At 40.1% G+C, this 23,771-nt stretch overlaps 2 protein-coding genes across 6 annotated transcripts in view; one reads left to right on the forward strand and one right to left on the reverse strand.

Annotated features, from left to right (window-relative positions):
* LOC121900004 (voltage-dependent R-type calcium channel subunit alpha-1E) overlaps positions 1-3,184 on the reverse strand; it is a 104,292-nt gene extending 101,108 nt beyond the window's left edge. For 4 of the 5 annotated variants that reach the window (XR_006096861.1, XR_006096860.1, XM_042415859.1 and 1 more), the window contains exons 1-2: positions 2,908-3,184; positions 2,435-2,519 (exon numbers count right to left, since the gene is read on the reverse strand). The gene's annotated coding sequence lies outside the window, so the exon portion shown is untranslated. The other variant, XM_042415858.1, reaches the window with a different exon arrangement.
* A 1,753-nt stretch (positions 3,185-4,937) lies between these two features.
* The window catches only part of cep350 (centrosomal protein 350), a 35,039-nt gene continuing 16,205 nt past the window's right edge, over positions 4,938-23,771 (forward strand). The window contains exons 1-20 of the mRNA XM_042416110.1: positions 4,938-5,294; positions 8,796-8,884; positions 9,063-9,106; positions 9,287-9,395; positions 9,571-9,736; positions 10,762-11,429; positions 11,599-11,712; positions 12,669-12,797; positions 14,430-14,546; positions 15,874-16,616; positions 16,753-16,871; positions 17,575-18,629; positions 18,882-19,023; positions 19,280-19,437; positions 19,640-19,826; positions 21,682-21,875; positions 22,183-22,346; positions 22,870-22,980; positions 23,173-23,313; positions 23,501-23,646. Coding sequence (XP_042272044.1) covers positions 8,800-8,884; positions 9,063-9,106; positions 9,287-9,395; positions 9,571-9,736; positions 10,762-11,429; positions 11,599-11,712; positions 12,669-12,797; positions 14,430-14,546; positions 15,874-16,616; positions 16,753-16,871; positions 17,575-18,629; positions 18,882-19,023; positions 19,280-19,437; positions 19,640-19,826; positions 21,682-21,875; positions 22,183-22,346; positions 22,870-22,980; positions 23,173-23,313; positions 23,501-23,646 — 4,592 coding nt within the window. The 5' untranslated portion in view covers positions 4,938-5,294; positions 8,796-8,799. The remainder of the gene's footprint in view (positions 5,295-8,795; positions 8,885-9,062; positions 9,107-9,286; positions 9,396-9,570; positions 9,737-10,761; positions 11,430-11,598; positions 11,713-12,668; positions 12,798-14,429; positions 14,547-15,873; positions 16,617-16,752; positions 16,872-17,574; positions 18,630-18,881; positions 19,024-19,279; positions 19,438-19,639; positions 19,827-21,681; positions 21,876-22,182; positions 22,347-22,869; positions 22,981-23,172; positions 23,314-23,500; positions 23,647-23,771) is intronic.

Consider the following 23,771-nt stretch of genomic DNA (forward strand, 5'->3'; position numbering starts at 1 on the left):
GAAATCACTGTAATGAAATCTTTAGTTGATAATTAATTGATACAAATGACCAGGTTTTAGCATATCAGCATGAATTACAGTATGTTTTCAGCGCTTCTTGGTGTTTGCCTAAATTTCTGGCACATTGTATTGTAGTAAGTGACAAACTACAGCAATAGCTGAGCTAGAAAACTGCAAAAACAACACAGCAGGGTGGTACAACCACACAGATATAAGGTTTGATCCTAGTAACAGCCATCAAAGCAGCCTTGTGCAAGAACCCTTAAAATCCCTGTCTGCTCACATGCCAATTGCTTGGATAACTACGGAAACAAAATGCCAAAGAAAAAGTAGTTTCCATGAAATCCAGATGCGATCTTATCAAATAGAAAAAAGTCACCTGCCTTCTTTTAGATAACCATGGTGCACCTAAAAGCTTATAAATGAAAACAAGTATTGATGTTTAAACAAACTAATTGATTCACAATCACCACCAGCCTGTAGACGGAACCTAGAAGATAAAACAGCTTGACAATATGAGTATGTGTCTTATTTATTTCACAATTCAATAGATTGCATTTGTCCTTGCTGAACTGATGTGTTATCAGTCAGTATCTACAGTAAGTTAGTAAGTTTCAACCAATGATTACATATTAAGCATTTTAAAGGACCCTCAACTCTAATCTTTATCAGTTTGCTAAAGGCTTTGTTTGTCTTTAACGCCTTGAATTGAGGAAATTCTTAACTTGCAAGTAAGATTTTCACAGAAAGACAACTAAGCATGAATTCACTTCAGGTTGGGTATATAAAAGATTTAATTGATCATCTCTGATAATCTGTGTGTATCTGACTGTAGCTATGGTAGGTGGTCCAACAAATATGCAGCTTGTTCTCCATAAGGTTCAGTTTTGCGCTAAATAGAGGCACTAATTTTTACACCATCAAAAAACCAATTTACACCCCTTCCGAGGAGAGTGGTGTTATTTAATCAGGACAATCAGAGCACTTGACAAGAAAAGATTAACAAGAGACAATAACAGGAAAACATCACCAAACTAGATTGGAGGTGGTAAGTGACAAGTGTTAATGTAATGAAATAATTAACAAGACACTCAAGAGAAGCAGGATTGATCCAAACAATGACCCATTTGCGCTCAAATAAAAAAAATCTGATCAATTCTAGTACAAAGCTGATCAATGAACCATTGATGAGTAGCTGGGTATCTTAGGAGATTGCATGACAGCAATTTTAAAGCTCTAGTTCTGTACAGAGAGAAATGTGACGTGAAGTCGACTTGCATCACAGTGTTTGCCTCCAGCAGCCTGTCATCTACAACACAAACATTGATTATTCAAACTGCCTCTTCGTTCATTGTCAGACTCCCAAGACTTGAGAGTACAGACTGTGTTGCTTGTTCTGATGGATTACTTTATCTAAATGCATCGCTAACGGCCACAAAGTGGGTTCATTTTTCAGTAAGGTCATAAAAAAACACACATATATACATATATGATTTGATATTTCCCCACATCATAGAAATACGTGTAGGGACAAACAGCCAAGTTAAAAGATGCATGATACGAGCAAATATCTCAAACCTCCTCAACTACTTGTCAGACACATACTTCCTCTCTGTTCACTGCAGAAAATGTAGTCTCGATTTTCTCAACTTTAATTAATTCCTCCCTCCTTGTTGGTAATGACTGCTGCATTTCCTAAGCTCTGAGATCGAACTGGGGAGATTTCTTTTCCTACACTTAAAATTGTATCATTAACTGGTCCAGGCCACTTAGTAATAAGCAGGATTTAATTCAAGTCTGCCTCCATGTGGCCCTTTTACTGACACCTGCACTATCACATTGAGCAACACTCTGAATATGAAGATTTTGTATCTGTAATGACTCATTTTCCTGTCTTCTCATGCTGTTGCACTGGTATAACCCAAATTAAAGAACAAATATCAGTGCTCTGTCAAAGCCATGTTTTGCAGGATTAATTAAGAAAGCAACAAGCCAAATAACTCTCTATGGAAGCCAACATTTAGAGAAAAAAAAATGTACCTGCCCTCCAAAGTCTCCTAGAAGAGTCTTAATGTTGAGAGCAAAAAGTAATGTACAAAGACAGATAATTTAATTACTCTTGATCTCAATCAAAAAAAAATATTTTCATGTAAGCAAAACTGAAGCAGGATGCTTCCATAGAAGTCAGATAAAAGCTCCACAGTCGTGCACCTGCTGTATCTTTCTCACTGATTTGCATTAATAATGAAGACTGAGGGAAGACTCCTCATTATGGATTTCTGCACCCTGTTCCTCTGGGTGGCACAATAAACATAACCTGTACCAAAAAGCTTTAGTCTAGTTGTCATCTGCGAGCTCAATACTGTCGCGAGTGTTTGTTTTGTTTTGTTTTTTTCCCCAACTAAACCTGTTAGAAAATACGAAAATTTCTTACCTAAAAAGGGAGTACTCCTTTCCATTTCGTGCACCTTTCCACAGAAAATGAAAATGTGGCAGCAGATACGACCACGTCCGCCGTACTAGAGAGAGACAGAGAGAGAGAGAGAGAGAGAAAGAGAGAGAGAGAGAGAGAGAGAGAGAGAGAGAGAGAGACGGGGAGAGAGAGAGAGAGAGAGAGAGAGAGAGAGAGAGAGAGAGAGAGAGGACCATGCCACAGTTACACCACCTTTTATTGAAAACACAAAAAAGAGAGAGAAAAGATAAAGAAAAGCAGAAAATGCAGTAATCACATCTTATGTTACCATTTGTTTAGTCTAACATTGCTTTTAAGCCATAGAGGGCTGATGGATATCACTGGTAACCTACTTGTTGCCTTTGCTTCTGCGTGGTCAAACAAGCAGCCATAACCTGGAAACCTCAATCTCTGGCTGAATGGTCATAACTGCAGTTTATATATTTATGACTCACCTGTTAACAGTGTGCACACAATCCTATCATCAGACTATTTCGCCCTTTTTTTTTTTTTTTTACAATGTGCACTTTATTTGTTGCCATAGGGACCAATAAAAGAGGATTCAAACTCTACAATAAAAAACAGTCAAATTAAAAAAAAAACGAAGCAATATCCTGTGATGATGAATGATTTAAATGAAGTGGACTCGGGGTTTGTGGGCTAAAATAATTTTCTTTGAAAGAGTGGGGCGTTCAAGGTGATGCGATGCAACGCCGCTTGGATGTATGTGTGTCCATGAGACTGTGCGTGATACACACTGAAGCCGCAGGATGGCAGTAAGCGTACATAAATTGTGGTCGTGTCTAATTGGTAACCCTAGATTTGCGAAAGATCTCGCGAGAGTGATCATTTGAACCCAAACCATGATCTTTTACTAACCCTAATCAAGTGTTTTGTGCCTAAACATAACCAGACTTTAACCACACACACATACACATTATAAAACATTATTATTTCGTACAATGATAGACAACACGTACGATGAAGGAACAACGCTTACAAATCTCGCGAGAGTTTCACAATCTAGGGTTACCTAAGGTTACCCAGGGCTCTCAAGGGTTAAGTTGTGTCAAGTTTTGAGTCGCGCATGCTCTGACTTTTTTTTTTAAAAGAAAGAAACTCAACAATATGCAGACAATGCTTTAGACAATGTAAAATGGGTTTAACTTTTAAATATATGTTCAACATTTCCTTTAATGAGATTTTTTTGACTGTTGCCTATTAATTATTTTTTACTTTTATGATATTTTTATACTTTTTCTCTTTCTTTTTTGTTAATTTAATACAAGTCGTGTATATGGTCAATACAAGTTTCTAACTTAGGAGACCAAGGGTTGTTTGAATGGGGAGTAAACCAATAGTAGCCCAAAATGTGAGATGAATATCAATCTTTAAGAACCAATAAAACAATGATGAAAAAAATATTGCACATCTGTTAAAAGGATGAACTTATGAAACTGTTGAGAATGAGTGAGTGTAACTCACTTTGTAAGTTTAAAAATGTTTCAAAGCAAACAAATGATAACAATGAAATGTAGGCATTAGTATGGAAGGGATGGGATAAAATGTGTCTGATGTTACTATTGAAACCAAGTATGTTGTATATTGTAACCATCACACTGAACAATGGCACGTTACATTAACGCAGTTATTTGTGGTTTTACATTTGCACATTACATGTACTGCTCATACTGTTTTAAACTGTGAACTTTTACACATTCCCAGTCAATATCTTTTATAATTCAATAGCTCTTTTCACTTAGAATATATATATATATATATATATATATATATATATATATATATATATATATATATATATATATACTATATTTAAAGTATTTCACATTTTAATTGTAGTTGTTATTTATGTAGTTATATCAGCTATCTTTGTGAAAGTGGTATTTTTCTCTTACTTTGTATTGGTACTTGTGTTTTCTCTTCTTTGATTGTTATGCACCACAACACCAGGCAAATTCCTTGTATGTGTAAACCTACTTGGCAATAAACATGTTTCTAATTGTGATTGTAAAAGGGATAGGCGCATTAAGCTGTAGCTTCAGCTAACACCTTTTCAATCTGTAGGAAATCTTTATGATATTGCATTTGTTGACTGTTTGTTTTCCATTTCCTCTCAAAATGGAGGAAAATGGAGGAAATCAATTTCAACAAGAAATTTCAAATGTATTGTGTAGTTACAACTACTTTGCCTAATTATTTGGCATTATTTATCATCCCTCGTTACCTGCGTTTCTATTGTCATTCCTATTATGAATATGTATGTTTGCTGAAACTCTTGAGAAAAAAAACATTCTTTTTTCCTATTTTGTGTGTGTGTGTGTGTGTGTGTGTGTGTGTGTGTGTGTGTGTGTGTGTGTGTGTGTGTGTGTGTGTGTGTGTGTGTGTGTGTGGAGGGGCTGGGTGGGTGGGACCCAAGCGTTTGACGTGGCCCAACTCTCGCGATATTTTGGTGGCTCATCAGTTACCGACCCGTCTTGGTTGCTCCAGTTTCACCGTTGAGAAACATCAACATAGTAACCCGGGAAAGGCGACCTCAGACGCGGGTAGCCACATTTCTTTTCCAGGAATCCCACAGCTGAGACTGGGTATTTGGTTGCCCTGGATGAAGGCAAAAACAACAACAAACGGGTACATGTCGCTGAAAAAGTTGCTACAGCTCAGTTGGCACAACTGGTAGCTAATGTTCCGCTGGCTAACGCTAACGTTAGCAAACAGACTGCTGAACCAAACTGAACAAGTTTGAAGAAGTTAGGATTTTACTGATCATGAAACCACCAGCATGAATGTGGACATCTAGACACATCGGGTCGTTTCCGTAAAGGTATGTGTTATGTCTCTTCTAAGTGGTTCAGCTAAGTTAATTCATGACTTTCCTGTCAGCTAACATTAACTCTCGACTTGGCGGCTCCGACTATTCTCTGGGCCGAAGACATTTAGAAACAAGTCATCTTGAAGTCAGAGGTTAGATTGAGTTACTGGCAAACAGTGTGAACATAAAACGATTGATTTTACAAAACAGAAGATAATAATTGAAAAGGTGACGTAGTCGAAATCATAGTTATGTTTTAAAACACCGGTAATAAACTGGTTGTTAGTTCACACACCCGAAAGTAGATTAATGATGGATTGTACTCGGATGAGTAGTTCCTGGATGGTGAGTTTTTAGTTGTAGCCCATTTTTATTGTTATAACAGTTAGTTAATTGTTTTTGGTAATAAGAGCTACAGCTAGCGTTTGTATATATATGTGAGTTGCTGTGTTAGTCTGAATTCATCGGTTTTAGTCTCTCAGCGTTTATTAAATATTATTACAAAATAATAATGAAACTATTAAGTAATCTAAAGGGACGTTTAAATTCTCAACAACCCACCCGGAAACAAAAAAAGCAATGTCAGGTGGGTGAAAAAGTATTAAAAACTCGACTTAATAACATGGAGTTAAGGTAATTTACATTACAGTAAATACAACCCATGTAAAACCAAAGATGGCGCATAACTTCTTCCTCGCCTAACGCAGGATTTTCACTGCTGACATTAGTGGCCGGAAGATATATTGCAACAGTCAATGCTCCTACATAAGTGGGGTTTTTTGATTATTTAAGTTTTTATTCGTTTTCTCTTTTTAATAGTTCAAAAATACAGATAGTATAAATGTGGCACATTAAAATAAAGGGGAAAAAACAGAGGTAAATGAAACCAAACAAACACAGTACACATTTATAGCAACGTAAAATAAAAAATAAATGAAAAAAAAAGCACAAGCAGTCAAAAAGAACTTCAGCATTTCAGTGTTTCTTTATTCTGTTTACCATTACCCCTAACCCGCTCTAAGATATACATCCTTAATGTATGTAAGAAAACGATGCCACATTTGGCTAGTTTTGCTATGCATATTATTCACTCTGGCAATCAGGTGTTCAGAAGTTGCAGTCTCCGTCATGAGTTTAAGCCATTCTTTCCACACTGGTCTTTGTGGGCTCTTCCAGTTGCGTTAAATAAACCTGGCTGCAACTACAAAGCTTGTTACTGCCAGACCGAACTCTGCTTTAGTAAGCCCTGGTGGCCTGTAGGCATGGCACCATATGAAAATTTCAAAATAATTGCGATTAATGATATTATCTCAATAATCGGCATCAAAATATGCTTAAAACTCTTAAAATGGCATTAAAACATACTGGAATCACTTAACCTTACAGGACTCATATTTTTTTGTGAACATCCCTTTTTAGTGAAAAACAAACAAGGGCAGATTCAGACTCTCGCCAACACCCAGCAGGTAATCACACTGATAACAACCTGATATCCAAGCATTCCCATACCGAGCCCTCAGACATGGTGACGAATTACTGGAAAGATAAGGGCTCTCCCTTGTGGCAAATGGCAATTCAAAATCAATCAGGAAATCAATAGGGCTGTACGTTAGTGAGCTAGACAACTTTTCCAATTCACTTGTGAGGTTATTCACGCTCATGTGAGGATATTCACGATTACCCCAATATTGGAAATTCACCACGATTAAATTATCTTGTTTATCCTGATATAAGATAAAAATCTTATGTCCTCCCATCCCTAGTAGCATGACATATTTGTCCCCTAATGAACACATTTGTGGGGATTTTGGTAGAAGGTGTTTGAGCCACTCACAAGTTTTTTTTTAGCACCTCTTTCCAAAAAGGCAGCACCACGGTACAGTCCCACAGAGCATGGAGATATGTGCTCACTTCCTTATTACATTTCCAGCATTTATTATACTGGGTTAGGCCCATTTTAAAATAATATCTATGTACAATTTCAACATAAGTGTTGTTGTAATGTAATGTAAGTGGCAGCAACAAGCGCATTTGTGCACAGCGCTGCAGTCTGAGCAAAGAGGAAGTCATGTGACATCTCATCTTGTATTGTGCACAGGTTGTATGTGCTTTAATGGTAAACATTGTCAATCCATAGGATGAAAGTGTGTCTTTTTCACATAACACTCCTCCCGAGATCATCTTTTTTTCCTCCTGATAGGTTGTACACAAGTTTACCTTCTCCCAACAAGTGTTCTATGTAATACTGTGGTCTGTACTTAGCCTGTGCCAAAAGTAGCTAACGTCAGCTTTTCATGATAGTCATGAAGAGAACATGAAAGTTAGTTCCTCAATTTAACGCCACATAATTTTAGCTGCTTTTGGTTCTCCTGCCAGACATTTTGGATTTACTTCCATCTGGATTCATTTACCAGGAAATACACAGACTACAGTCTGCAGTCTGGTTTAGTAAGCATAATTTAATATGCTTCATTGATCAAGGTTTATAATCATGGTCATCAGTGTAGGATGATATATTAACTGAGAGGGCTGTTGCCAAGAAATTCTGTTTATGTAGAAAGACAGAGAAAGAAAGTGTCTTCCTGTTTGCTCTTTCAGTGTGACCTCAGGGCTATGTCACATGATTGTTATGACTAAACTGCATGACTTCTGGAAAAACTCCTGATGACTTAAGGAGTGTAAAATATGACGTGCTGCAGTGCAAAACACCAATAATGAGCCAACAACAAGGCTAGAATTGCTTATAAAGCCATAATATAATTAACTGATTAAAGCGGCAAAGTTGCCAACAAACTGATCCAGTATTGTCTCAAGAAGAGGATTCCCTAATGAGAAGATTATATTAACTTTTATTAGTGTGTGCTCAAAAATTAACATATACAATAAAAACATACACACTAAAGAAACAGTCAGCAGCAATCCAAGCCCACACTTACCTGTGACACATGTTTGTATAGTTGACTTTAAGAAAGTTTTACCTAGCTGGGACTACACACCCTTACTCTAGCATTACAGGTGTTTTAGGTAAACATCACAAGGCGGACATGGGACAAAGTTAAGTTCTGCTCACTGTCCTTCATGGAAATCTTTTGAGGAATGTGCTGTTGTAGAACCAGTTTTAAATGACATGTTGACACTAATCTGCTGTCAACAGGGTGTCATAACACGTTATACTTGGAGTGAGCTAGGCCATTTTAAATAGTATTTATTTCATATTTTAATTTATTCAGATGCTAGACATTGAGCACACCCTGCCATCTGGACTGTTTTCTCTAAAACCTGTTTCTGTCTGAGTCATTTCTTTGTTTGAAAGTGGTTGGTGCATTTATTTCAGATATTACTGCCTTTGTCACAAGATAACAGTGTATGGTACAGTATATGGATACAGAGTGTAAGACTGCATGAGTATATTATTCTCTGAATGATTTTTTGTGTTAATCTTATTTATGTCATATTTACCTTTTTGTTGAGTAATGTTTTTTCTTATTTTTCTATGTCTGATCTTGGCTGCAGGTGAATGAGAGAGATGAGGAGCAGCAAGAGGACTGAGGCGTCTCTTAAAAGCTCTGCTCAGCAGCTCACTGATCACAATATTGGCACAGGTGTGTAAAGAACAAAAATCAATTCAGTTGTAGTGGTGTTTAGTCTCAAAGTTGGTATAGTGTTGTCACAATCACTGTTTGAAATTCATAAGGAAACTGTGTCATGTGGGTTGTTTCCATAGAAAGAGGTTATCTATCTCCTGTTGTAATTCATTTTCATTCCCTTCCTCTTTGCCAGAGCCGACAACTGCATGGAAAAGTTTGGCTCAGTCCAAAGCTGCTGTAAGTACACCTGGAACAGTTTTCTGCTGAACAATTGAATGCATTTTTTGTCAGCCTTTCAGAAAGAATGGCAGTTTCTTCAAAGTACTGAAATAGAACCAGCTATATGTAATGATGATTATTCCCTCTCATCTTCACATAACCCAAGGAGTCTGACATTTGTATGCTCTCTCTGTGTAGTTGCGGCACATAGAAAACTGTCTAGAGGCAACTCCAGGGTCATCGGTTCTCCTGGACTCTGTCATGGACCCCCCCAAGAAGAAATCCTCCAGAACAGTCCGCTGCAGGGGTGAGTTATTTCAAAATGTAAAGCTAAATCACATTATGATTAAGTAAATTATAAACTATGTACCATTAACATAATTGTTCTATTATTTTTGTGGTTTTGTGACAGTTTTGAGTGATGTGTAGTGAAGTCCCTTGATTTTAACTATGCGCTTTTAACATCACTCTCTCTGTCACAGATGGACGACAAGTTGATGACATTGGAGGGTCTTCAAAGCGCAGGGGGCGTAGTCAGCAAAGTCCAGAAAAGAGCAGCTCACGCAGCCCGCTGAGAAATGCCACCCAGGACAGCAATGTCCGCAAGAACAACAGCGTGGAGTTCAGGGAACCGCTGGCCTCGTACAGGTACAAATACTGTGGAAAAATACATAGCTCCCTCCCTTTCTGTGGATACATAGCTATATTTGGGTATGATAGTATGCTATCATCCTCAGGACTGGATATCTGTGGTTTGTGCTTTCAAATAACATTGGTAATATTTTCTTTACCCACATCTTCTACAAAAAATGAAACTAAAACTATAACTAAAAGCATATAGCTTTTATTGAACATGTATATCAAAATAATTTCCAGTTTTCTGTGGTATCATGTTTAAAGTGATATGAAAATCATGCTAATCTAGTCATACTACTGCGTGTGTGTGTGTGTGTGTGTGTGTGTGTGTGTGTGTGTGTGTGTGTGTGTGTGTGTGTGTGTGTGTGTGTGTGTGTGTGTGTGTGTGTGTGTCAGCTAGATAAGATGGTGTTTATTCTACACCTGGGCTGGGATATTTTCATTGTAATTATTGCATCTGTTCATTGTTTGTACTTGATACATCAGAGAAGCTGTTTCTCTGAAACAGTCTGTTATTACCAAGTGCCCTTTACTCTTCAAGACTTCCATTCAGAGACCACATGTTTTTGACATCCCCTCTGAATAGCCCGAAGGTGAATAGCCTGCAGATACTTCGGTAGCTCTAAGCTCCAGTGTTGAGATACTGCAAAACCTGCGTTGTTTCTAGTATTTTAACAAAATAACTTGATTTCAAATGTGAATATGTTGCACATTATCAGTAAATTGTATAATTTTCTAACATACATTTTTTGATGTTAACTATTACACAAGACATATCTTTGAAATAAAATGTCAAACTTTTTTTGTTTTACTATTGCCAGCAAATGTGCACATTTATAGTACATGATATTCAGATCACTTTTTGATATTATTATCCACAGAGAGCCATCATTAATCTTATTCTACAATCATGTCAGTCAGCATTACCAAAATTTCACAATTCCACCACCCATAATGTGTTCCTCTGTATGCTCAGTGAGTGGTAAATGTAAATCTTCATCCTTTTCCTGATCCCATGTAATCTGATTTGCGTGCAGAGAGGCCACCCCGCCACCACATCCCTCCTCTCAGCTGGAGGCCTACAGCCTGCAGTCAGTGCCAGGGTCTTCATACCCAACCTCTCCACCTCCCTCAGATCCTCTGCTTAGCCAGCTGGTCTACCAGCGAGACACCAGGGACAAACAGACAGACAGGGACCTGGACAGCACACACTCCTCGGCTCTGGAGAGCACCGAGGTCCGCTACCTCAATGACCAGCCAGCCTTGGACACCCTGAGGACTGTTGCAAACTTGTCACATCCGACAGGTGTAAGAGTCCCTGCAAGGGAGGGGGCTAAGGAGGACAGCACTCCCAAAGCACAATTTTCCCGGAGCATGGATAGCCAAGAGTCAAGCCCATGTCTAGCTCCAGCCCCAGGCTCCATTCGCCGAGGGGAGAACACTCCCTCCACCAGCCCTGGCTCAGCCTCCCAGCGGTTGGAGAACCTGAGGCGACATCAGCCTGATGATAAGCTGGAGAAGCTCAAAGAGCGTATTCGAAGGCAGAGACAACATCTGGAGGAGGCTGCAGAGAGAGAGAAGCTGCTGGGTTATCTGGAACAGCCCATAATGGCACCTGTGGGGAGTAACAATGGCGGTACAAGCAACATGCCTACAGCCAAAATACGGAAAGTAGCAGCTGCACCGCCGGCACCTATATACAAAGGTATTTTGGCTATAAGACACTCTAACTTTCTAATTTTTATTTTATTTTGACTAAATTAAGTAAGAATTATATGTGAAGTGATACTTTGATGTTTGGAGAAAACAGATTTCAGCCATTTAAGTAGGAAACGGGATGTTGCAGCTTACATCTTCAATTCCTTTACTCTTAGGTTTCAACAGTACTGAGACAAAGATCCGGACTCCTGATGGGAAAGTTTGGAAAGAGGAGGAGTATCATAACCTCAGTAGAGAGATATACAGAGATTTGTCCCGACAGTTTGCTGGTAAGCACAGAAAACATTTTCCTTTCATTGCCACTGTTCTTTATGTGTTGGATTCCACCACCAGCATCACACACACCTTAGCTGCAGTACAATACATAAGGATTGTTTCTCCCTCATAAAGTTAACCCTTTAAATTTGGGTGATAAGGAAGAATGAAATGTACAAACTATTGAAATGTGCATCAACTAAAATGATATGACAAAAGTAATTGTGTTGATTCACTTGTTTTATTCTATGAATAGACAAGTTTACAGCTGTGCCAGTGGCTCCGTGAGGCTGTAATTTGACCTTTGACAAAGCTGTGCTTTGTGCAAAATACCAAAATTTCATGGCAATCCATCCAATAGTTAGTGAGATATATTTCAATCTGTGGTGGTGGACAGACCGACACACTGATATTGCCATCTCTAGAGCCATGCTGCTAGCGTGACTAAAAACACACTGAACATTTTACACATTTAGGTTATCAGACTTACTGATGCAGAAAACCAATAAAGTTCTGCTGTAAATTGTCAGTACTTCCCACAGGAGGAGAATTTGCATGTGATGGTTCACATGGAGGGAGGGGACCTGGAAAATGTATTCAGCATATGTTGGAATTATCTATAAAAACTATATTAACAAGCTAATGATTACACTCTTCTGGCATTTTCACTTTGACGATTGGATTGGGGAAAATGTATTAGGGTGTGCCACTCAAATAAACTCTGTATATGGGAAACACTGAGTTGTATTGATCAGTCAGAAGCACACTCAAATGATGTAACAGCTGTTTTCCATTGAGGAATTTAGCATGTCAGCATTCATCAAGCACACTCTTTGTTTTATAACATCAAAGATTTTTTTTTACCGCAGCTCACATTGCTGCCAGCTGCTGTCTTTTAATGTAATTAAGAAATATTTGTCAGTCTGTGTTGCCCTGTGTCTTAATCTTTGTGTATGTGTCTTGTGTACAGAGAGTACCAGATCCAGGCATCAGCAGCAAAGGGAACAGAGAACAGACAGGCCCAAAGACAGGAGGGCTCCCAAACCAGTGAGGAAGGTCCACAGAGCTGCTCCCGCCTCTGACCTAAATGCAAAACCAGGTATAATAATCCTCTTTTATGTGAGAGCCAACCCACCTTCTGATCTATTTTTAATTAGTGACAGTAGGAATTAGGATAGCTAAGCACATAGAAGAGTCTTGCAGGATTTTGTCGTGGGTCAGTGCATACGCTCTAAAACCAAGATTCTCAGATGCTGAACCATGTCTGTACTGTTCTGCCTTTCTAGTGTCTGTGCCTTTTTATGTCAGCTGTATTCTGTATATCTTATCAACCTTCATTCCCATATAATTTCTGTGTAGATATTGCTGTTATTTTGTCCTGCGCAGATGATCTCACCTATATACAATATGTGTGATGCAGTCACATAAAGTGTTAACTTTGTTTAAATGTAAATGAAAAATATCCAAATGTGATATTTTAATCCAAATTAGTTGATGTCATATACGCCCCCAAAAACTGCAGAAACCAGTATTCAACCTGCAGTATTTAGTGTGGTCTTTCCCTCAGTTGTCCCATATCAGGCCTGCGTGTGTTCCAGTACATGAAACAGAGCCATTGCTGGGTGCTGAGGCTGTGTTAAGACTCTTAATCCCTGAAGAAATGTTCAGTATGTGTGACATGCAGTTTGTGATAAGCAAGTAGCAAACAGACTCCCTCATCAAAGAGTCATAGCCACATACTACAGTAACCTGGTTTTAGCACAGCTCTGACAGCTGAGAAAACTTCCCCCTCCCCACTCACAAAGATGCTTCCTAAGGCACACATGTAAACATGATTGCTACCTTCCTTCATGTCTGTGTAGAGCTGGACAAAAGGGAGTGCATTTGTCATATGTATATTGTATACTAGGCATGATCACCTGAAGATCCTATAAATGATTCAGGAACCCATTTTTAGTGAGCAAACAGAACAACAAGCACACAGTGGAAGGTCTTGAGCTCACAAGCTCCTCTTTGCTGTTTTCTTGCTCTCATTCACTCTACGCCTGGTGTCTTGTGCTTCTTCCAACTTTTGTATTGCCTCTCAATTCTGGCTTGTCTCTGTTTCATGTGGCACAGTACTATAAATAGCCCTCTGCAATCTGTGGCCAGGTTCAGTTGGCTCATCCACCCAGTACAAACAGCTGCTTGGTTAGTAGATGTACAGCTTCATTACCAGGAACTGCTCTTTGGTACAGTCATAGTGAAAAGTGCTCTACATATTAGTCCAAGTAAAGACACGTTGTTGAGTTCTTGAAATTTAGATTTTCAACCCTCTGAGCACCACAGCTGAAATCCTACTCAAAGTCATTGTACTGTGCTGGTGTCACGAAGGAGGAAAATATGGTTGCTGGGGTCCCAAACAACAACTTACATAACTTCAAAAAAGTATTCAGAGTCGGGGCCTCTGTGTCCTTTTTTCATATAAATAGGTTTGGATAAAGTGACCACTGAACTTGGTCACACTTAAACTATGCGTCTTGCCTGTAAAGTGTTTTTCTTGTACGTCTCCCATTTTCTAAGCTGTGTGTGTATTTATGTTCAAGTGAGTCTCCAACAGTGGTTACGTGTCTTCATATACAGTATTTGCTAACATATGCAGTCATTTTCCATGAAGTCAACATGAACCATATTGAATTGCAACGCTCTTCTGTATCAGCATCTAAAGTATTAACTTTCTGTTTCTCTGCAGTAATTAGCCCTGCTTCATGGCGGGAGGGCCAAAAGCTGGTGAAGATGGTACTGGGTCCAGTTCCCAGGCTGTCTAGAGAGGACACGTCCCAGCCAGATGATAGACTGAGCAGAACAGGTGGGGCTGGAGACCTAAACTCTTACCCTTCTATACATGCCACTACACCCCTGTCTTATATTACCATGTAAGCCCATTTCGTGATCCCAACAGCTGACTCAGCCTACCTATAACCCAGTGATGTGCACTGTTACCATTTCTCAAATGGCCTTCTCGCACTTATTTGACATAGTGTCATTATCCAGGGTGCTGAGAAGTAGAGAGAAGGTGACTAGCAATCTAGGCTTTGAAGAACTGCTCAAAATATGTCAACTTGATGTGACAAATATCGTCTTTACATTATTTACATCCAGCAATATGTCTGACAAGACTTAAGTGCCAAAGTATAAATTAGTTTTTACCCTTCACTTTTCAGACATCTTGTTTTCTCATTTTACTCTGTTGTCTCATGGTGCTGTTGATCTTTCATTTGTAAAATGATTACCTGTAATGGAGTTTTTGAATTGGAAGAGGTAATAGAATACACGACTAATAGATTGTTATAGGGGTTTTGCTTGTCTGGGAGCCACATTTGTGAGACTGACAACAAATCCAGCCAAAAGAATATCAATAAATAAAGAGTCTACAGCTGCTGCTGTACAGACACTACCATAGTCTCTCTCATACACATACACGCTGTCTGCATCCACCTCTGTCTTTGCTAACCTCGCCTGTACTGGGTACCATTGACCGGAAGGAATAGAGATCGACTGGCTGTTCTGGATGGGTGCACAATTATACATGGCCTGATTTCATGAGGTTGCCCCCACTGCAGGCGGCATGTTCTCTGGGGAAAGGCAGAGTAGGGCAGGGAGATGCAATGAGGCTCACTGTAGTCATGTTCAGCAAAAGCACTGTCTGGATTAAATACTGTAAAATCTAGATGGGAATTTTCAATTTGGCCCAGATTAGAGTTGCCATGGCAAGCCTTCCCCCCAAGCCTCATTTATTATGTGTAGATCGTCTGGGTTCAGTGCTTCAGCTTTAGAGGTTTTTAAATCTGCTGCTGTCACTTGCTGTATAATGCAGTGTTATTCATTCTATTGCAAACCTATTTACTACAGATATTGATCATAGATAAATAGGAAAAGAATTTACAGGGTTTTAAAGGCTACTTACTTACTATGTAGAAAAAACAGATTTGCCACACATTAATAAGTCTGATTCATGTATGAATAGTGATTGTAAAGTTGAAATTTTCAGTGTTTCATCAACCTGGCTTCCACTCTAAGTCTTAGTTTAGTATTGAAACTATTTATCAACGTGCTCTATGTCACTTTTGTTGTCATTATTGACTTGAATACCATTACCAACTGTAACATCTTGATTTTCTGTAAATACTCACCAGCTTCCCGTCACCGCTCCAGTTCACACCCATGCTCAGAATCAAACCAACGATCTCGTCCTAACAGCACGGAAAGGTCTCGCAGTGCATTTCAGGGGCAATCCAGAGGCCACTCCACAACCCCATCTACCCCCTCATCTGCAGCTCAGGACAAGGCACCAATGGGTGTAAGCACAGACCTGTTGTCAGCAGACATCCAGGGGATACTTAACGACCTTCAGCTGGAGTGCAAAGCAGCGGAGAGGGAGGAGAGGGCCCGACAAAGGTCCCGGGGAGGGAACGGTGGTAGAAGAGGGAGAGGAGGATCAGGGTCACGAACAAGGACTCCAGTCTCTGCTTGGGGAACTACTGTGCCAACAGGTAGCTCCTCAAGAGGCTGCCGCAGCGCCAGCCCCACTACACACAGACCAGAGACTGTTAACATGGCTCACACAGGGCAGAAAAAGCGCCATTATGATGCAGATACCGTTCGTCAGTACATTGCCAGGCAACAAGAGGACAGAAAGAGGCGTCAAGCTGAAGAGAAGAGGGCAATGAGAGAGGAGGCAGAAAAGAGAAACCAGAGGCTGCAGGAGCTGTACAGGAAGCAAAGAGAAGTCGCTAAAACAGTGGCCCTTCCCAGCGAGTCACCTGTAGCCCCTGTACAAAAGCGATTACAGGAGACCTACAACAAATTGCTGCTGGAAGAGGCCCAGCTGGGCGAGGAGGCTACACAGTTGCAACCTGCTGCTTCTTCTAGTCAAATGGTACTGTATACAAGCATTGAACATGGTCACCTTATTTATATATGAAAGCTTTATTAAGTGAAAAGAATTCATGAATTTCATGTAAGAAAGAACATTGATGATTTTCTGACTTGTGTTATCATGTGTCCTGCCACAGAGGCCGATGTACCAGCCCTCAGGAGAGTCGGATAAAGAGAATAAAAGACTAGAGCCACCACAGAGCCCCTCAAGCAGTGATAGGTCTTTGAATGATCAGCCACCTCCTCCATTGTCCAGGTAGACACATGCACACACTCATACACAAAACTGCCTGCCTACCTAACTCTCCAGAAAAACAAACAAAATGTATTCATATTTATAGACACAGACAAAAGACAAACTCCCGGCGAGTATACATCTCCTGGATCTCCTAATGTTTGGGGTGATAATAACAAGGCAATCACCTGACTGTACCAAACAGAGAAACTGTTTGTTCTCAGATGCTTGGTTTTTATGAACACCTCTTGCAAGTGCCCCACAAGCCTGATTGCTCTGCACAGTAGTACAAGATAAACAAAAAGAGTGACTTTTACAGTCACTGCTTCTGTTTTAGGTGCATGAAAGAACATTGCTGATAAATGAGTGTAAATAAAGTTGAAGGTGTATAATGATTTTACTAATGAAACATATAAATCATCTTTGTATATACGGAATATAGTTATTTTTATTTATAGTCTTCCATCCACTCGCAGTTTATGCTTTATTCTGCTGTGATTTTTGCAAATCTAGCGAATATCTATCTAGGTATCTAATACCTAGAATGGCTGTACATATTCATCTACAGATTTCATTGATATTCAAAATGACAGTTCGCTCATCCACTCACCTCAGTAAACATTATGAATACACTTACATATTTATATTATGATCATTGTTTCAAAGCAAACTGTTAACATTTCTCTTTCCTCTTTCCCATTCTGTGTTGTTTCCACTGTTGTAGGAATGATTTGGATGTTGGAGTTTCCTCCTTGTTTCAACCAGACCGCCTGAGCCCAGCTGTTCGACCTAGCACTGGTCCCAATAGCAGTGCACTAGCACCTGCTAGTGACCATCTCCTCTCTCAGCTTCTCAGGCTGGAGACTGCGATGGCAGCTGGTGACATCAGGCACACCCAGCGGCCAGCCACAGCACCTTCCAACAGGTCGCAGTCCAAAATGTCCCGCATAGAGACCATCAAGGCCACAGCCGCATCCCTCTCTAACCGTATAGAGAGTGAGGCACGGAAGCTTGCTTGGGAAGGAATCAACTATGGTACAGCAACTTCAATGGACGTGGATTCTATTTTGCCTCCTAGGTCCTCTCAGGCTAATCTTGATGATGGATGCTGGGCAGAAACAGCTCTTCGTGCCCCGACAGAAAATAATGACATGGCATTTACAATCCAGAGGATTTTGACTAGCACAGGTCATAGCTCATACAATGGCACTGCTCTTCCAGGAGCAGGAAATCTGCACACCTTCAGGGGACAGAAAGAAAAGAATGGTACGCACCCCAGTTTGATCAATCCACAAACAACTTCTGCTGATCTAACAGGGCACATCATTAACAGTTATACACAAGAAAGGAGGAAGCTCGTCAATGGCTCAGAGAAGGTAGAGAGAATAGATAAAATGCCACAAAGGAGGGAATATGGAGCAGTGGAGGACAAGGGGGAGAAACGGACAGATCTCCATGACTCGAGTGCAGGTTCCATTAGTGAGGGTCCCCTACTGAGTGAAGGGAGTTTCTCTGAGGATGAAGTAAGCCCCCCTCACCCTTCCAGCCATCGTGTACCTAGACCAGCAGATTGCCTGGAGGCAGTGGACTACTGTGCGGGTCAAAGAAGAGATTACCAGCGTCTCTCCGAGTTCCAGAGGGAGGCAGCAAAGTGCTCGGCCTTCAGCCCAACCTTTGCTCAGCAGGACGGCAGCAAAGCAGCCTGGGAGGAGCTGAACAAAGGAAGCCCTCTAAGTGTAATCAACATTTTCACTAAGAACCTTCAAGGCCATCATAAAGGTTAGTTCATAGATGAATACCTTTGAACTAAGAGAAAATATCTTTCATCTAAGAGAAAAGAATCTTCTTTAGTTAAAGAGTATTTCCATTAACATTGCCATGGCTGTGGCCAACACAGTGAGAACGATGTAAGATCTATGAATAACCATCTGTCAGAGATGTAACTATAAGAGCTGCACAAATCCTAACAGTAATGCTCTAATGTTTGTCATATTAATACTATTTCTCATCAATCTGTGCCTTGTCCCATAGCGAGTGAGAGGAACTCTCCCTCTGCCCATTCTGTGCACTCTGGAAATTACCCCAGAGACGCAGCAGTCTATGAAGATGACTTTGTGTCATCTCATAGCAGCGGAGCCAGTGGTCAGTTAAAGAGAGGCTCCAATTCACCGAGGTAAGATAAATAAAGTGAACGTGCTTTTTAAAATGACCACTGGGTGGCATTCATGTCACACAACTGGAAAGCTCAGGCAGTCCTTTCAGGCAACAGTCATCCTCTGTATTCTTCAGCTTGTTGATTTTTCTTTCCAGGCCTTTTATAATGAGGACTAACCAGTACAATCACTAGGCATTTCTGTGTATTTATTTTTTTGTGCTGTGTCAAAGATCCTGAATTTGATTCGATTTCTTCTTTCTCCTCCATCTGTCAGCATGAACAGTCACTTTGAGGAGCTAATGAGGAGGTCTCCTTATGAGAAAAATACAGGAGGCATCAATTCCCACCATTCATCTATTCACTCACCGCATCTTTCCTCGGGCTCTGCATCTGGATCCTCACCCCTTTCAAAGCACTCCACTAGAAAAAGAGGTGGGAATTAATACTTTGTTAATAATTTCGTGGTATGACTCTGAATTGTCAAATCATTTTTTTTATTAAAAAAGGAATTTAAAAAACACAAATGGAATAGATTGAATAGACTTTTCGGTGAAACTGTCTCTTTATGTCTTCTTGCATGTTGTATTTATGAGTAATAAATCCCTCATGATAAAACTACTCCATTCCTCTGCAGGCACACCATCAGACCAAAGTGATGCCACTCTGGTGGAAGAGCAGAGGAGTTCCTGCTCACCCCCTTCAGAAGCATTATCCTCTGACTCCAGGAAGAGGGGCTCAGAAAAAAGCTCTGCCCACAGTCAAGCCAAGAGTGTCCACTCTAATGACACACTAGGGGAGGCTTCAGGGCATTCTCACCACAGGTAATGATCCTTGACAGTCTACATTAAAGGGGAAGTTTGTTAGTTTGGTTTAGTGAACTGTTGTAAAAGTTTCACCTGCAAGGCTCCAGTTTCACTTTGTGTTTTTCAGTTAAGAGCATCTCGAAGATGTCAAATCGAATAGTATGTGCGGTGGTATTAGTGAGGAGAAGGAATGGTGAATGGTGTTCCCACAAGTTTAAATTACCTACACATCCAGTTGTCTCTGGTATTTCCTTCCTTCCTGGTTTTAAGTAACTTTCAGTGCAACACTGAGGGTGTTATGCTACCCTTCATCTTATAGTTTGTTTTAGGTTTATGTCACAGTGTGGTCATATTACATAATTTCTTGACTCTTATTTGATTTATCACAATGATTTTGTGATAAATTGAAACTTTTGTTTTCTATGACAACTGCACTTGGTAATAGATTAATCTGTTTAAAGGTATATTGCAATATATCAAACCCTTGAAGCCGTAGCAGACACATTAGAGCTAAACTTAAATGGAATCTAAAAATCTATGTGGACTCTGAAATGAATGGGATCTTTTCAGCACTGGAACATCTCAGTTGTTCCTGTTCCAACCACTCAGAGAACTCCATTTGGTATATAATTACTAAAAGGTTAATTATCTGGGCATGACTAAACACTAAAGTCTGCATAGAGAGCCCAAGTTGAGGCTGCCAGTCTAAACAGTCTTGTGGCTGGCTGTTCGGTTAAAGGGTTGAGGGCTTAAGCAGCCGTGGAGTACCCAGCAGCAGGAGGAGGCTGCAGTTCGGCTGGAAACACTGGTACTTTGTTTTGGGGGCCTGTAGGGTGGTTGGTCGGGTCAGCCAGCTTCACCACAGTTTGGGCCTGCCGCCAAAGGAAAGGAGAGTTTTTTTTCTCTTTAATCTCAGTGCCCAGGAGTGATATTTGAGCCCTCTAATGGTACTCTGAAGCCCAGGTGGCAGATTCCTGCCATTCTGTGGAGCCTTTGTGTCTTACAAGGTAAAGGCAAGACATTCAGACATGATACGTATACAAAGCAGGTGGTTGTTGTACTTCGGAGGTGGTGATTTAGTGTTGTTTACTGTAACAGAAACAGTCTCACAAATAATTTCTTTAGGGACAGCACGTGTATTACTGTAACTGTCGCTGAGGTTGTACTTTTGGGAGATGGCATTCATATTCACTTATTAAATATTCATATGACAGTCAGCTGTTTTTAGCATTGACATCCCGGTAGCATTGCTGTATTATGATATATTAATTGAGTCTGATTGTTATCCTTGGAGAAAAAATGTGACTCTGTCTACTTTCCTTAAGGGGGAAGTAGGCTGTATCCTGATCTCTTTAGACCTCGTCCTTGGCCTCTGTTCATCTCTGAGCAGCACAATATATCCATTCATAGTCTGGGCCTCTCACAGCAGGGCCACAGTCAGTTCAAGGGTTTGTAGGCAGGGATGTGGACCCCTTCTCTCTTAATCTTTTGCTCAGCCTGCACCTATCTATAAAATCAACAACCCACTTTGTAGAGCTTGCAACATCCCGCTGTCCTGTGCATGATTTAAACACCTATTTTTAAAACTAATTCTTTAAAAATATTATAGTAGTGTATATTACATTAAAGCAACATTTTTCACATATCAAATGTCAGCTTTGTTTGTCAGTATTACATTTTGTTGTTTTTAAAACATCTAAAAGTATTAAATTTACCTAGGACATCTGCAGACACCCTAACAGACACCCTCAACTGAACTGAAACTCACAACCTGAAAGTTACAAATGTATCCACTTAAGAAGAGAGAAGTTTTCTGATCTCATACTTAATATCACAATAATGATTAATGCTTTTTTTTTAATTGCTCCTCTAGTTTGGGGCTGGATGGTAAGAAGTCTCCAGCAGCACAGCCCAGACTGGCTTCTCCCTCTGGCTTTCCAGACTCTGGTTCTCCTCCAGGAGCAGGCTCTCCCAGTGAGCCTCTGAGAGGTGGCTCTCTGCTCGGGGCAGCTAACCTGAATACAGGTACCTCAGCTCGCAGTGGAAGAGCAGAGACCAGGACCACAGGTAAATACAACTATTATTGATGTTTTCAACATTAGATATTGCAGACAAATAACTTAATCATGTAAAAAACTGAACAGTTTTAATAACAAATGACAAGTTTTAACCTTTGTCATCACATTTCTCGCTGGTCTAGCTGAAGTCACTACTGTTAAAGATGAGGACAGACCTGGCGAAACTGCTTAGATTGTCTGGGTACACAGATGCATAATATGTTTGTTTTTGTACTCTTCTGCCTTATTTGTGAATCATCACAATCAACCAGCGTTCCTCTATTAATTTCTCTCTCTTCCCCCTTCCCCTCTCCCAGGTGAACTACAATATTCGCCTGCTGTCTTGCAGCAGCGTATGACAGCAGAGCTCCAGTACCTGGAATCCATTGAGGAGTCAGTCCGACAGCTGGGGGACGTGGAAAGGCTGATGGGTGTGTCCATGGCTCAGCAGGAGAGCGCATCATTGGCCCAAATGCTCAAGGTGAAAGAGGGTATTTTGCATAGAATAATTATGAGGAGTGAAAGTTTTTGCAAAGAAGCTCTTGTATTTATATACTTTAGTATGTATCAGAAGTTTTATTGTTGTTAAGCAATTAAAATAAAATGTATGTACTGTGCTATTCTGTAGAAGTGTTACATTAGCTGCTCACAGTTGTTAATGTTATGTATTTTATTATAGTATTTAGTGAGGACAAAATATTAACTGTAGGGATTGTTTGCATATACATATACACGTATGTATGTAAAACTGCATGTGTCTCTGGCATCAGTTAACTTTAAGACTGTACATTATCTGCTCTTGACAAATGTGAATTAAATATAGTTAAGTAATTCCCAATACTTTGATTTACCAGGGACTTAAATTAATTGTTGTTGCTGCATAACATTTACATGATAACTACTTTTAAGACCATTTTTTTTAATTTCAGTGACATACTACCTCATTATAATGGCTCTTGATTGGTGTACTGTATTGACCTACTTTCTGAACTTTGATCCTGCAGGCCAAGCAGCAGCGCCATGAGCGTGACCTTTACGAGTTGAAGATCAAGGCTGAGAGAGAAGCTCTGGAGACAAAGTTACAACTGGAGGAAAACAAGCAGAGAGTGGCCAGGGTACAATCACACACACACACACACACACACACACACACACACACACACAAGCATACAAACACAGTTAATCAGTTACTTTACTCTAAGCAACAATATAAATACATATTTCTAGATCCAGTGCTTTGAATTCAAAGGTATGAGCACAGTTTTTCTATTTTTCTGTGCATGATGTGTATGTATGCCTTTGTCCAGGCTCATATTGAACTGCAGGAAAGCTTGGCGACGACTCAAAAACAGACTTTGGAGGGCCTCCAGGATGCAACTACAAAGATGATGAGTCAACAAGCTGAGGCAGCACGGTACACAGCCGATGCTGCCCGCCACATCAAAGAGGTTAGCAATCACTGATGCTCCCTCTGCCTGGAAAACAGCCTTTGTCTTCATTTTGTAACAAAAACGGATTGATTGTTGGGTTACAGTAAAGAAATGACAATAAAATGCAGAGGAAGAATACATAATATCCAGTGTAAGATTCATCAAATCAGATATTTGAGCTGTATATTGTGTTCTTGTCTGTCAGATGACAGAATTGGCGCAGTTGCAGATCGCAGGAGCTTTGACTGTCCCTCCTGTTGCCACTGATTCCTCCACGTTGAACCAGCACCAGCGGGGAGAAGAGCAGAGCTTCTATACAGAGGAGCAACAGGACAAATCTGATTCTGACAGGTAAACTAAAGTTTAAAAAATCTGAGTTTAACATCTCTAGACCTCTCTTGTGTTATCACTTAGTGTCATAATCCATCAGACACACAATTTATATGCTTTAGATTAATATCTCTTCTAAATGTATA

This window comes from Thunnus maccoyii, chromosome 7 (assembly GCF_910596095.1).
Source record: "Thunnus maccoyii chromosome 7, fThuMac1.1, whole genome shotgun sequence".
Taxonomy (NCBI): domain Eukaryota; kingdom Metazoa; phylum Chordata; class Actinopteri; order Scombriformes; family Scombridae; genus Thunnus; species Thunnus maccoyii.